The sequence below is a fragment of the Gymnoscopelus braueri genome (genome assembly GCF_963280865.1).
Source record: "Gymnoscopelus braueri genome assembly, chromosome: 9".
Taxonomy (NCBI): domain Eukaryota; kingdom Metazoa; phylum Chordata; class Actinopteri; order Myctophiformes; family Myctophidae; genus Gymnoscopelus; species Gymnoscopelus braueri.
Window position 1 is genome coordinate 27,980,272 of NC_137610.1, and position 16,057 is coordinate 27,996,328.

Sequence of the window (16,057 nt, forward strand, 5' to 3'; positions counted from 1 at the left end):
TTCTGATCCAAATATTGTGCTTTTACTCCACTTTATTTGAAAACTTTAGTTACTAGTTACTTTGTAGATTTAGATTATTATTACAGAACATACATTAACCACTTCAGCCCTATATACATTTTGGTCATTTGAAAATAGCCCGTCGCATGAGCTTGTAGATTGTGAGCTTGTAGATCTGCTATTTACCACTAATTTTACTTTTGGTACTTTAAATACATTTTGATGCCAATACTTTTGTACTTTTACTCAAGTCAATTTTGAATTCCGGACTTTTACTTGTAACAGAGTATTTCTACATTGCAGTATTGATACTTTTACTTAAAAAAAAAAATCCTGAGAAGTAACTTACAAAGTACGTTTACTCAAGTACTGTACTTATTTTAATTTCTACTCCACCAGGTCTCAGAGGCAAATGTTGTACTCTTTTACTACACTACAATTATTTGAAACTTTTAGTTACAATTTACTTTAGATTATTATTACAAAACATGCCGTGACCAATTAAGCCCTATTTTATACTTTGTCTATTCGGAAATAGACGATCTTAAAGGACAACTTCGTTTTTTTTACAACAAGGGTTATTTAATTAGTTTGTAATGATAATAATTAGAAGATGAGTGTTAAAAAATCCTTTATTGCTTTCTATCGTTATATACATTTTTAACTGGTGATGTTTGGACAAATTTTGTCCAAACATCACACAAATCGGTACACAGTATCTCTATAGTCACGTGATCAAGTCAGATTAGTCAAATATTTCATATTCTATCCTTGTTGGCTAAGATTTGCGTCCAAAGTTTGCAGGAGTGGCCTGTTTTGGACAAAATATATTTGACTTAAGTGCAGTACTCAAGTAAATGTACTTTAGTTACTGTCCACCACTGAACGGGGCCAGGCGTTTCCCAGGGGTCCCAGATGTAGGCCGTAGGTCGTGTGTACACAGACAGAGCACCTGTCCAATCACCCATCAGTTTACACATGTTCAAGAGCAATGTGCCATTTCCTCCAACGGCCAGCTAAACACAGCAGGCAGGCTTTGCATAACTGTTTATTTATGCAATACACTCCACTTTGTATACCCAACACTGAGATTCTATGCTTAGTGAGATGATTCTCAGCTGTACAGTAAAAGAAGTCCTGGGTGTTGCAGAGGTGTTGCATCGATGTATCTGAGTGAGATATCCTATTTTTCTGAAGTGTAAAAGTGTAAAGATGTAAACTCTTCACACTTTCAGATCTAAATTAAAGCGTCAATCCATAACTTAAGCAGGGTCTGTCCACTCGAGCGAAGACATGTTTACTGTTGAGCTATAAGAAGAGAGAATGTTTGGGAAGGCCAGTTGTTCCGTTTGAGTTTCATGCAATACCTCTTGTCACGCCTAAGTGCAAGGACCGCTAGGCCAGCGGTCTGGGCCCTCATCTCTTTTTTTGCATCAAATTTGTCACCCATTTGTACCAATGAGCAAATTTTTGTGGATTTTTACTACAGCCAAACAGATGCGCTCCTTTCTCTCTTTTTTCTACTCTATAATAATGATTACTCTCAGACTATATAGTTATTTAACACTTATTTTAACAAAGGAATATCACTTACCCTACCAACACTCAGCATTTTGCTGTGAGACTGGTTGTGAATCTCCTTTATGGACCAGGACCACACACACCGACAGAGCTGCACTGCTTTCTGTCGGTTATTAGTTAATCCACAAGTTTCATTCTCCAGCATTTTGGTTTTTCCTACATTCCTTCATGAGGGTGTCATGACAGAATGCACTTTTCATCATCATCATCATCATTAACATCATCATCATCATCCTCGTTTCTTTCGTAAAACGTACTTTCAAATAATTAGTTTTTTTGCATGCTTTTTGAGAGTGCAGCTAATAGACTGCACATTGGGCCGCTCGCTTCTAAGGGCGTTTTTTGCATCAAATGACAGATGGATAAAGAAACATTTTGCAATGCAACTCGTGCTAAAATTGTCAGAATCGTAAAACTATAATTTTGTAGCCCGAGAGTAAAGCCCTATATACTTTGACGTACGACGGATAGTGAAAATAGCCGATCTACAAGCTCAAAACCGATGTCAGTCATCGATGTGACTGACATCGATGTGACTGACACGCTGTGAGCTTGTACATCGTCTATTTTAGCAAATTTTCTTACCTTTTGGCAATTTTTATCTCTTATTTTGTAATATATATTTTTGTATTTATTAACCCGCTGGGTAGGGGGCGCTGCAGTCAGCTGGGGGGAGCTGACAGAGAGACGACGTGAAAGACTCAAATTTATCACGCAGACGCAGTTAGTGGAAGGATGCTTTGTCACGGTCTGACAAGGTCACCGGGAGGAGGGAGGCTGTCCAGAAGCAAACTAGACATAGAGCAGTGCAGCATTCTTAGGGAGGAGGAGGAGAACCTGTGTTCTGTGGGATTCTAACCCACGACACACTGCCAGGCTCCACTAGAGCCTATATGCGGCATGCGCCCGGACCGCCAGGCCAGCGGGCGCCCCCCAGAACTGATACTTTTGATGCTTTTGTGTGACGCTATGATCAAGTAGGGCGTTAATCTACGAAAAATCACAAAAAGTTAGAATGAAGACAAACAATCCTCCTTATCACCGGTGTGAGAAAACCCTGAGCCTCCTGACACTCCTCTGAACATTGAAGGACTCTCTCTCTCTCTCTCTCTCTCTCTCTCTCTCTCTCTCTCTCTCTCTCTCTCTCTCTCTCTCCCTCTCTCCCTCCCTCTCTGGTGTCTGGAAGTAATCATGTGTGCCTCCACACATACCACCAGTAAGCATGAAATCCTCAGCCAGAGCATAAAGACATGTTTTATATCTTAACATCCATTCCTGTGACAACTATGAAAACCTCAGCAGCAGCAGCAGCATGCGGGACCCCCCGTTAGGGCAGCCCCCCCCCCTCCCCCACCTCTTAATAGGGCATGTAGGCCAGTGGTGGATGAACGTGCTCCGTACTTATTTTTTACCAGTTTGCAAAACCTGGTCTACATGTACACTCGCTAGTCCTGACATTTGCGTGACTTTTTCCTCATTGGCTGGTCCTTTAGCCAATGAGGGCTCAATGTCCTCTCAGAATATGGGATCTAAAGACGACCCGCAATACTGTGTTCGGCCACTGTATGTATCTCTATGAACTGTGGCGTTGTTCCTCATTTGGCCTTTCAACGTTGCCATGTTTAGTGAGAGAAATAAGCAACCAGGTCTTGGAAAACAAGCCCAAAAGAAGCAGTAAATGTCGACATTTTTACTTACAAAAAATCAAAATATGCTTAAAGTACCAAAAGTAAAAGTACTCATTTTGCAGAATGTCCCATTTCACTAGTTTTTCAAAAGTTTTCAAAATTGTCGGAATCTTTCGAGAAAAAAAAGCTGATCTCAAGGTCGCAACGCATCGCAGTGCGACGGGTTGTGAGCTTGTAGATCAGCTATTTTCAGTGTGTGACACTGTCACTGAGTATAAATCGCCCTTAAAGGAGTAGTTCACCCAAACGTACTTATTTTCTATCAATTACACACCGCTCCCCTGCCGGCGGAGATTCAAAGAGTCTCCATTGAGACATTGAGTCATCAAATTATTGGTTTAGGAATGCGACGAAAACAAAACAATCTCCATGAATTCGAGGCTTCGTGGGGTGAGTAATTGACAGAAAATAAGTAATTTCTTGGGTGAACTACTCCTTTAACACCGTTTGCACAGTGCTTTCATATCCTCGCCTCTCTTCGACCTCCAACCCCCCCAACCCCCCCCCCCCCCCCCCCCCCCACACACACACACACACACACACACACACACACACACACACACACACACACACACACACACACACACACACACACACACACACACACACACACACACACACACACACACACACACACACACATACACACACACACACACACACACACACACACACACACACACACACACACACACACTCACACACACGTATTATCGTAGATAGCCAGCAGACGGCTGGCTCTAGGGTCTGGAGCTACTCAACACTCCGACATCAAATAGTCTCCTCATTTCTCAGCTCCGCCTGTGTGTCATCTCTAACAAGGAAAGCCATAAGTCTCCTGCAGCCAGATTAGAATCAAGTTTCCTAAATCAGTAACAGTTATCGGCCGGCCGGTCTCAACAACATGCAGCTCCAACAGTATCGTGGTGGACCTCTCGCTTTAGGATATCATCGATGTCGGGCCGGAAACCTTGTATGTCCAAAACCGTTCTTTTTTAATAGTATTATTTTAATAAACGTTTTAAAATAGTGAAAATAGCCGATCTATAAGCTCACATTTTGAGTGAATGAGTACTTTTACTTTGAGTACATTTTAAATATATTTTGATGCCAATATTTTTGCACGTACATTTTTTTAATAGAAGATTTTTACTTGTAACAGCGTAACCAACCGCACGATGGCACATACAGTAGATAGTGTTACACTGATAAGCAGTGGTGTAAAGTAACTAAGTACATTTACTTACAGTAAGTACTGTACATAAGTACAATATTGAGGTATTTGCACTTTACTTGAGTATTTCCAATTTCCAATACTTTTACTTCTACTCCACTACATCTCAGAGGGAAATATCGTACTTTTACTGCACTACAATTATTTGAAAACTTTAGTTACTAGTTACTTTGTAGATTTTGATTATTATTGCAAAACATACATTAACCACTTCAGCCTTATATACATTTCGGCCATTTTCAAAAGATTTTTATACATTTGATTTTACACATTTGAAAACTTGTGAAATGGGACACTCTGCATAATGGTACTTTTACTTTTACTTATTGAGTACTTTTTCCAGCACTGCTGATAAGGCAGATTTCCGTGCAACCTTCCCGTGGACCTTCTTTCAGATCACGGCTAAGGCCCTCCGTGATTGTGCACAGCCGGACCAGTCTGTGCATTTTACACAGTGCAGGGTATCGCGTTTCCAGGGGTTTCCAGAGGTTTCCAGATGTATTTGCGTTGCTCATTTCTCATTAGGATCTCAATGTTATCATTGCAGGGTGTGTGGCTGAACAACGAGGATGTTGGTTTTTGTGTGTGTGCGCGTGTGTGTTTTCTTAAGACTTTCTCAGACTCTGGACCGAGAACAAAAGTAAATCTGACCCGGCCCGGACAAAGATGTAATGAGCAAAAAGGAGGGGATCGAGGCCTTATTCCTTAATGCCGTCGGCAGAAAGAAAGCTTGTATCTCCATATTTCCACTTTTTATGTTTTCTCCGTAAATGAATGCCCTCCTTCATCAAACAAGAGTGTCGCACTTAAAGTAGTGAAAATAAACTAGTAAGTAAAGTTTTCAAATAATTGTAGTTGGAGTAAAAAAGTTTAATATTTGCCTCTGAGGGTGCAGTGGAAGTATGTATTTTTTTTAAATGGCGGAAAGTTTCGGCACGTGCCGCCGTTGTACGACGGAGTATGAATCGGGCTTGAAGTAAACAAGAGGGCTCCCTCCGTATGCAGGTATTCTGTCCCACTCCTAAAGGACATCAAAGAGATGCTGTGATAGACCCCATCCCGCGTGTGACTTTGAACCCAGAAACATGACTCTACAAAGACATGACAAACTATAGCGTGCTGCTTTGTACGGTCGGACCACATCATTAAAGGTGATTCAGAGCGGAGATGCTGAGTCTGCAGACCAAACAAAGCATGTTTTGAAGTATTAATGCCACATTGACACCGGTCCCCACTATAAACGAACATGACATGTCAGCTAGCTATAGAACAGGCCTGGAATTTCGTAATTTTATCATGGGCACGGCCACTTGGCCTTTGGTGGTGTGCATTTTTTGAGGGCACAAAGGCCAAATGCCAGGGCAGGAAGGCCATCAAATAAAACAATGATTTTTTTTCCCACAGAAATAATATTAGTAATAATAAACACATAGTATGATCTTTGATCATTAATTTAGGAAGCTACTGCTAGCACATCCCATGCTCCACCGCTTGGTAAGAAATGGTACACTAAGTGTTCTCCTAAGTGGGTGTTCTTGCCTATTCCCGTCTTCCATCCACTCTGGAAGTCTAATGCTTATCTCAGCACACCACCGAGTCAGCTGGCAGAATGGGGTTCTTTCATTTCAACCAATTAGATGAAGGTATGGGCGGTCCTTGGCAGTTGGCACAACACTGTCGTTGTTTGAAATCATTCTGTTTGTCTGGGGTTTCTTGTCATTCTGACGTGCGTTTGTCGGTTTTTGTCATTCTCTACCAGTGTTCTGTTCATACTATAGGTTTCTTGTCATTCTGACATGCGTTGTGTCATTCTCACTGTCTCTAGTGTTCCTTCTGTTCATAGGTTTCTTGTAATTCTTTTTTTATGCTCAAAACTTTATTTGAGTTTTTAACTTTCAGCAGAACAAATAATAAAACAAATATACAAATAAACATTAATTAATATTCAAAGAAAATCAGTAAGAAAATGTACACACACATAAAAAACACCCGCTAACAACAATAGTATACAAATATACATGTACATTATATGTGAGAGCACAAAATATTTAAAAAAAAAAGATTGGTAAAAAAATATTAGGTTTCTTGTCATTCTGACATGCGTTGTGTCATTCTCTCTGTGTCTCTACCAGTGTTCTGTCACCTGCGGAGTCGGGGTCCGGAAGCGAGACATCTACTGCAGGCTGAAGGGCACCGGGAAGGTGAGAGAGGAGCTGTGTAACATGCTCGCTCGCCCCGCCATCGTCCAGCCCTGTCAAGCTAACGAAGAGTGCACCCATTACACCTGGGTGGTTGGAGAATGGCAAGATGTAAGCAGCCTCTCCCTCTGTGTGTGTGTGTGTGTGTGTGTGTGTGTGTGTGTGTGTGTGTGTGTGTGTGTGTGTGTGTGTGTCTTTCTTTTTCTTAAGCCCTTTTCACATAAATGTCCAGGGAATCTCTCTCTCTCTCTCTCTCTCTCTCTCTCCTGTGTCTACCTCTCTCTTCTATCTGTCTTTTATCTCTGTATCTTCTCTCTCTTCTACTGTATCTCTCTCCTCTTCTCTCCCTCTCTCCCTCCGTCTTTCAACTCCTCTCCTCCTCCCAGCTGTTTTGGAAACATGCTCTTGTGACAAAGCGACGGCCCTAACAGCACCGAACGCGTGAGAGACGTCATAACAGAGTTGCCTTCTCCTCTTAATTAATCTCCATATATCCGTCGACGGGCCAGGCACCTTTCAGCTGCAGTCTGTGTTTTCAATGAAGATGCCGCCATGATGTTAGTGTGGGAGACAGATGTTAAATCATCTCGCAGGGTTTTTCTTTTCTTTTCTTTCTTTTTTTTGGCAGGGAAACGCTCACGGAGCTCCGTAGATCGTCAGAGCACCAGCTGTGTGTTCTGGAAGGCAGTGAATGCACTCTGCACACTGCATTAAAACACTTGAACCCATGGATTCAAGTTCTCAGTGGCCACAACTGATTTCATAGAAGTCAGCCTATCCGCAAGCTCTCAATGAGTCGCTCGGTTATTATCTTAAGATTAGAGCATTTGAAGTGGTCAATATGTTCAGAAGCATCTTCCATAAAATCTTAATAGTCTGGGATATTTCGTATAAAAGCAAAGGTTAAAGCCTCAGTCTGTGATTTCTTCACCTGGTTGGCCATATGAAGAACAGCAATATTTCTAAAACATCATATTTTTACATATTGTTTAGGAATCAGCACTGGATTCCTGAGCAATTAACTTGCTTGTAGATCTGCTATTTTTGGCAGAGGGATTTGGTGTCGACGGGAGAAAAAGTACAGAGTCAACTCGGGTCCATTTTAGAGAAAGTGGTTCTCAAACCTTTTCATGTCAAATACCCAAAATATGTATTTGGCAGCAGACCCCCCAGTTTGAACCCAACTAATGCATTAAAACTTAACTGTCGCATCATGACCTCAAAGGGCCGATGCATGTGCTGTAGCAGCACTGTAGCACTGAGAAGCACTGCTGTGGGTGATGATGCTAGCAGTATTATCTCTCTCTCTCTCTCTTGCTGTCTCACTCTCTCCCTGTCTTCACTACTTTGTGTCTCCTGCTTTGATCCTCAGCAGAGATGCCATTTAAGGACATTTAAGGACAGTTACGTTAGGTCCTAGTACTGCAGGGGGTGCGGGGGATGTCTCCATCTGTGTTTCCTCCATTCATTCATTCATTACAACCTCCTTCCTATCATCACTGTTTGGCCCGAAATGGGCCAATGTTGTCATCATCGTTTTACACTGCACACACACACACACACACACACACACACACACACACACACACACACACACGCACACATATGGCGCGTTACTGCATGCAAAATGTATTTCAACTTCCTGATTGCTGTCGCCGCACGTGATTGGCCCATAAAGCATCAGTGGACTGGGGGGTTAAACGCAGCTTTAACTGTCCAGCCATGATTTGTCTCTCCGTTTATGTTAGTGATGATAACTGAGCCATATGGTTGAGACCGGTGTAGTCACACTGTCATACAATACTTATTCTAACAGAACGTTGGGCAGAAAACCTTGTATCTCCATTCTCCATATGTTTCAAGCTATTATGTTTGTGCAAAAGTAGCGAAAATAGCAGATCTACAAGCTCACAACGCGTCGTGAGCTTGTAGATTTTTAAATATTTGATAGTGACATTGAAAGTGAAGTGTGTCTGTGGGTTTTATAAATGTTGAACTAATGAAAAGTATTAACAAAGAGCTTGTGACTAAATAATAACTACCATTGGAACATGGAAAAAAAATTCCTCTCATTTCCTCAAAAGCAGAGTGTAGAAGAGAGAGTTCCGTCACGCTTTGATCTCGCCGCAAAGCGGGCTGCTATGGGCTACAGTTCCAAACATTGTAACTATCTCATTGAGATAGACAGAGCACTTCCGCATTCCATTGACTTCCAATGGGAGTCAACGCGAGTGTCATAACTCTCTTACACGGCTCTGCTCAAAAGTAGCTGTTTTGGACTACAAGGTTTCCACCCGACTGTGACGTTTTGTTAGCAACGTTAACTGAACCATATGGTTGAGACAGTCACTGTAGTCACTGTCATACAATACTTATTTTAACATGAGCACTGAAATATAGCTCTTAATGCATCCAGACAGAGCAGCTTCTCTTACTGCTGAGGTCTTTGTCCATCTGGAGACTGAAACGATGGTGAGAGCTCTGCTTTCAGCTCAACACTGCCCCCTCTGGTTGCAATCAGACACTGATCAACAGGTCTCCCAGCAGCACCGGCCTCTCGAGGAAACAAGGCTTATCTTGATGACATGATTACATGTCTTCTCACCCTGGTGGTTAACCTGCCTCGCTCTCAGTGGTGGAAGAAGTACGGAGAGTTTTTTATAAATAAAAGAACCAATTCTACAATGTAAAAGAAAAAAAATTCTCTGTTACAAGTAAAAGGCCTGTATTCAAAATGTACTTGAAGTAAAAGTTCAAAAGTACTGGCACCACAATAGCACCGAAAGCCGTCAAATAATTGTAGCGGAGATATAGCGGAGTAGAAGTATAGTATTGAAAAATGTATCTATCTCTATCTCTGTCTCTCTGTAAGTATTGAAAAATGAAAATACAAGAGTTACTCTAAATAGTACTTAAGGGACAGTACAGTACTTGAGTAAAATGTACTAAGCGTCCCGTCCTTCCACCATGTGCTTGCAGTGTAACGTGACGTGTGGTGAAGGTGTGAGCAGCAGGGAGGTGGGGTGCGTGGGGGGGCCAGGGAGGACCCCCGTCCAGGACCAGTACTGTGAGCCGTCGCCCCGTCCCGCCGTCCAGCGGCCCTGCAGCGCACCGCCCTGCCACTACACCTGGATGATGGGCCAGTGGTCACAGGTAGGACAGGAGTGGAAGTGCGGCCAGGGGCCATATGATTTCAAATCAGTACCACCATTATTTTCAAACTTTGTCGATTACGATTAATGAACAATTTTGTTATTATTTTTAATTGAAAATAGCCGATCTATAAGCTCACGACGCGTCACAATGCGACTCGTTGTGAGCTTGTAGATCGACAATTTTCTACATTTTTGTCTTCGGCCTGGCGGAGACAATAACCGATCTATAAGCTTGCAGTGTGCCGCGTCGTGAGCTTATAGAGCGGCTGTTTGCACTTCATTTGAAATAGGGCCTATAAGAGGTTAATAAGGTACTTTTTCCCCTCCTAGAAATGTAGTGGAGTCAAACGTACATCATTGTCGTAATCAAATCAAGACACCTTTGAAGATTTTGAGATATGTGTGCCAATATTGTGTGTGTGTGTGTGTGTGTGTGTGTGTTGCTCAGTGCTCTGCCAGCTGTGGGGTGGGCTACCAGCAGCGTATGGTGTCCTGCTCCGTGCAGCCCTCGTCCCAGGCCCTGCACCCATACACCCCCCACACCCAGCCCTCTGCCAGCACCCACTGCCCCGAGCCCCACCCTGATGCCACCCAGCAGTGCCTCCTCAGAGACTGTCCACACGCCGCCTACTGAAAGCTGGTCCGTGGAGCAAGGTAGTGTGTGTGTGTGTGTGTGTGTGTGTGTGTGTGTGTGTGTGTGTGTGTGTGTGTGTGTGTGCTCAGGAACTTGTTTAAGCTTGTTTAAAGTTTATTTGTCACTTGCCTCAAGGAACAGATTACCGAGCTAATGATGCAAGGCGTCATGCCAAGGAGTATAAATTAAGTGTTAGTTAGGGTCATTATTTAGCTATGCAGAGAACAGTTGTATTATATATATATATAGTATAAATGAAGCGTTAGTTAGGGTCATTATTTAGCTATGCAGAGCCTTTTCACAGTGCTTCTAATTAAATTGGATGGAGCATGATGAAGGGGAATTCATGTTTTCGTAAATTAATGCCCTACTTCGTCATCCAGTGTCGCACAAAAGTAGTGAAAATAGACGATCTACAGTACAAGCCCACAACCTAGCGACACGTTGTGGGATTGTACATCGGCTATTTCATTATACTAAAATGTATTTTAAAATAATAATAAAAAAACGGTTTTGGACATACAGTACAAGCAACTAATGATGCATTGTGTGTGTGTGTGTGTGTGTGTGTGTGTGTGTGTGTGTGTGTGTGTGTGTGTGTGTGTGTGTGTGTGTGTGTGTGTGTGTGTGTGTGTGTGTGCGTGCGCGTGCGTGTTTCAGTGTTCCCAGACCTGTGGGGCGGGTGTGATGGAGCGGGGGGTGTGGTGTGTGACACCCAAAGGCCAGCCGTCCAAGCACTGCAGTCCAGCTGAGAAACCCGAGTCCCAAGCTGCATGCCGAGAAAGAGAATGTGAGTTCTGTTCTGTTCTGTTCTGTTCTGTTTAGGGGTGTCATTTGGGGTCTCAGGGGATGGCAATTGCTACCCCCTAGAGTTCACATGAAACCTCAAATTCAGTTTCTTGTATGCATATTTTCCCCAACTCAGATTTTTTTTTTGCACCTCAATCCACGCCCGTCCATCTACAGTACATGTAGTTCCCTTCCCTTCCCTTCCCTTCCCTTCCCTTCCCTTCCCTTCCCTTCCCTTCCCTTCCCTTCCCTTCCCTTCCCTTCCCTTCCCTTCCCTTCCCTTCCCTTCCCTTCCCTTCCCTTCCCTTCCCTTCCCTTCCCTTCTCCTCTTCTTCTTCTTCTGCATGTACTCACAGCTATTATTTCAGCACCCATGAACAATATAGCTCCAATGGAGCATCCACGCCAAGTGTTCTGGTCTGTTTAGCGCTTAATGCCAAACAGAAAATGTGTAAAAGTAATCGTATTAAATTGACTGCGCCAGGTATGGCAGCCAACTCCATATCTGGTTGCGTTTATCGAAAGTCAAACTTATGTTTTTAAACACGTCGGGCAGAACCTTGACTTAAAGAATCTCCGTAGCGTGCTTATTATGGAACATAATCAGAGTAGAAAATAGTCCGCAGTTTTCTGTAAATTGTCGTTTTAAACTGCCCCGTGGGGGCGGGGTTGTGAGGCGTGCCAGCTGTGTTGCAAGTAGAATCAGGCAGCGGGCCAAAATGTTTTTCAGGTTCGTTCCCCACATTTTCAGACGTTTAGACGCGGCCCCGAGGTTTCGCTATGGACCGCTGGGCCGTCCCGACGGCCCGCTGCCAAGTCAGGCTCTGGTGGAATTAAAATGATATGCTCGAGTGACAGCCAGTTCAGCGGTCAAGTATTAATGCTAATCAGCTAATCAGAGCAATCTGGCCTCACCACCAGTACCCTGGGACAGCACAAGAGGAAATGGAAATAAAAGGGATAGTGGGGTTTTCTCTCTTTTTTTACATTACTTAAAATCGTTGGATTATACTAGCTTTGTTGGTTTTCATTGTGGTTTTGCAAACTTTTTCATCTTTATTGATCATGAAAAAACATATGCAATAATAACAAACATGTGACCTACCATAATCATAAGGATAACAGAAAAAAAGGCTGACAGCTTGTTTCCATTGCGGTCCTTAGTATGAGATGTGTATGAAGTCATGTAATGTGGCGTCGGCGAGTGCATGAATGTATACATGTGCTCATGTGTCCAAAGGCATTCATGAAGAAGTCTCTGAGTGGATGCGTGGGTGTGCCTGCCACACAAAGGGGAGGGATGGGGCTGGAATACATAGTATACAACATGTGGCTTTGGGTGTCAAAACTTTTATGGACTGGTTTGTTTGTACTGTACACATTACACACCCATGTCTTAATGATGTCCTCATGAAATTCTGAGGGTTTCACCAGCAAAAGCAAATACAATTAGTATTTTCAATCTCAAGAGTATGATACTGTAGTTTGATTGGTAAGAATACCAAGGATCACATATGTACTATGTTTACTATTCTTTTGGAGGTGTTTATTGGCTTTTATCATGTCATCGAGGTGCTAAACCTCCTCTCCCACGTTCATACTTGTCCTCCTATAGGCCAGTTGTTCACGTCTTCTTCATAATCTGCCCTCCCTATAGGCCAGTTGTTCACGTCTTCTTCATAATCTGTCCTCCCTATAGGCCAGTTGTTCACATCTTCTTCATAATCTGCCCTCCCTATAGGCCAGTTGTTCACATCTTCTTCATAATCTGCCCTCCCTATAGGCCAGTTGTTCACATCTTCTTCATAATATGTCCTCCCTATAGGCCAGTTGTTCACATCTTCTTCATAATCTGTCCTCCCTAGGCCAGTTGTTCACATCTTCTTCATAATCTGCCCTCCCTATAGGCCAGTTGTTCACATCTTCTTCATAATATGTCCTCCCTATAGGCCAGTTGTTCACATCTTCTTCATAATCTGTCCTCCCTAGGCCAGTTGTTCACATCTTCTTCATAATCTGTCCTCCCCAGGCCAGTTGTTCACGTCTTGCAGAGAAGTCCAGATGAGTCAGGGTGTGAGGATGGACGGGGAATACTATCTCAAAGTCAAGTCACGGATCCTACAGGTGCGTGTCTGCGCCGTCCATATTAATCTCCCTCACATCATGACTCAAATCTTGAACAGTCCCTGCGGGACTTATAGCCTTATAGTCTATCTTTCTAAATCAACCATCGTTGCTTATAGTCTGTTGCCTCCTTGTGATCTAGATCTACTGTGCTGAGATGCAGACCGATTCTCCCAAGGAGTACGTGACCCTGCGCAGCGGCCAGACCGACAACTACTCTGAGGTGTATGGATACAGGTGTGTGCATAATGGAACACCAGGGATGACTTGATGTGTTGTCGAGCTATGACTATGAATCAGTGTTGTTGAGCAGCTAGCTTAGCTATAAGAAGCTAACCACTTTCAACCTGGCATCCTTATTTACTGGCGTCCATATTATGCTTTGTCTACAAGCATTTGTAGATCGGCTTAATTGGCAAAACTTAAAGGACGACTTCACCCATTTTCAACTTCAATCCTCATATAATTGGTCCTCACTAATGCTGCTCATGATAAAATAGTAAAAGAAATTTCTACTCTGTCTGTGTCTCATAGGAGGGCTGTGGACACTTCAGAAACAAACAATTATTATAATTGTTTTATGAACGCGAGAACAATGGCTCCCATTACTCTATTTTGCTGCTATTTTTCCAGGAATAGAAAGCTATTAGCTTGGATTCCCCATCAATGATGTCACTGGTAGGTGGCTTTCTGAACTGTCCACAGCCCTCCTCTGAGACACAGACGGGGTAAACAAACATTTTACCGTATTATCATGAGCATTTAATGAGGAGGACCAATTATATGAAGATAGGTTGAAAATGGCTGAAGTCGTCCTTTAACCACTTGAACCCTTGCATGCCTATTCTGGGGGGAACATATGCCAAAAATAGCAGACTCAGATTTGGTACATTTGCTACTAGACTAGAGGGTTTAAGTGGGTATAGCCTCACTACTTTCAGAGTGATGCAGCTTTCATTGCATTTATTCAAGCGCCCAGTGTCATAACATGTCCTCAACCACATTAGGTACAAAGTAACTTCATTGTACTACTTATTTTGAAAGAGCTTTTAGTGTAGCTCAGCTGTATGAAGATGCTTTTATGCTACTTCTGTCCCAAATGCCAAGGAATTGATCTCTTTACATTTCTTGTCCATGTTTCTAATTAATGGTAGCCTTTCAGCGGAGCTATGATGATTTTATTTAGTTTTATTCTTGTGTGAAACGATTTGTTTTTATTTGAGCTGCTGCTTGTGTTGGCCAGGTCTTCTTGATCTCTTCATCTCAATGGGGCTTTCCCGGTTAAAGGGATATTTCACTTTCAAACATGTTTGAGGTAATTTTAACGTCTACTCTGGCTTTTATGAGCACCCCAGACAGTTTTTAAGTTGCTTGATTCAGTATTTAGATAATTCGATATTCATTTTATCAGACACGCCTTCATTGAAAACACATGTCCTTGGTTCTGGTGATTGATATTGTCCTTCTAATGCGTGAGGGGGGCGTGTTTTTTCAATTACCGTACTTGAAAATGGAAACAATAAATAAAAATAAATAAATAAAAATGAGAAAAAACAACACGGCCCCCTCACACATTCTTAGGACAATATCAGTCACCATAACCAAGGATGTGTGTTTTCAGTGAGTCTAACATGGTTAAAATGGAGTTTGAAGTTACAATGGGTTTGTATAGAAAGGGGGCGTGTCTGATAAAATGAATATCAAATGTCTAAATACTGAATCGAGCAACTTAAAAACTGTGTGCCTGAGTAGACGATAAAATGACCAAAAGTTTTTTTGAAAGTGAAATATCCCTTTAAGTTACAATGGGTTTGTATAGGAAGGGGGCGTGTCTGATAAAATGAAAATGAAATAACTAAATACCGAATCAAGCAACTTAAAAACTGTCTGGGGTGCTCACAAAAGCCAGAGTAGACGTTAAAATTACCCCAAACATGTTTGTAAGTGAAATGTCCCTTTAAGTAAAGGCAAAAAAAGTATTATACTATATTTATTAAAATGACCCTGATGTTCCATTGAACCCAAAGGTTGCTGAACCCCTTTGAATGTCCGTACAACGGCAGTAGAAGACAGGACTGCGACTGCAGGAACGACTACTCTGCAGCCGGGTACACGCTCTTCAGCAAAGTGCGTCTGGACCTGGGCTCCATGCGCATCACCAGTGAGTCATATATTACCACCTGACTGCCTGTAAAAGCACAAAACATATTCAGATGGGGGGGTCCGCGGCAATATCATTTCGGGGGTCCTTGACTTGAAAAAGTTTGAGAACCACTGGTATAAATCACCCAACAAGGACCACACAACAATGTTGTTGTAACCTTTGTGCGCCCCTTGCCCCTGTAATACCTAATAACACCTTGTGCACATCAACTTCTGTCCACATGCAATTTCCGTTACCTTCTTTTTCTTTTCTTTTTTGTTGCTTTACTCTCCTCTATGGAATCAAGATAATGGCCTTTCAGCGGCCTGGGTTCACATCACCAAGGTTGTAGCCCCTTGAGACGCACATGCACATGCACATGCACACGCACACACACACGCACACATATGCATGTCTGCTTTTCAGCTCAGAGCATCATAATGGGATGTAACACCTCATCACATTTGTTTTCTTTGGCCTGCAGGACACGGACACACACACACACACAAAT

At 42.6% G+C, this 16,057-nt stretch overlaps 1 protein-coding gene across 1 annotated transcript in view; it reads left to right on the plus strand.

Moving 5' to 3' along the window:
- LOC308091277 (A disintegrin and metalloproteinase with thrombospondin motifs 20) overlaps positions 1-16,057 on the plus strand; it is a 155,438-nt gene that overhangs the window by 135,233 nt on the left and 4,148 nt on the right. The window contains 8 exon segments of the mRNA XM_080436754.1: positions 6,636-6,812; positions 9,681-9,854; positions 10,305-10,485; positions 10,488-10,510; positions 11,151-11,280; positions 13,309-13,403; positions 13,546-13,640; positions 15,431-15,564. Of these exon segments, the coding sequence (XP_080292880.1) occupies positions 6,636-6,812; positions 9,681-9,854; positions 10,305-10,485; positions 10,488-10,510; positions 11,151-11,280; positions 13,309-13,403; positions 13,546-13,640; positions 15,431-15,564 (1,009 nt within the window).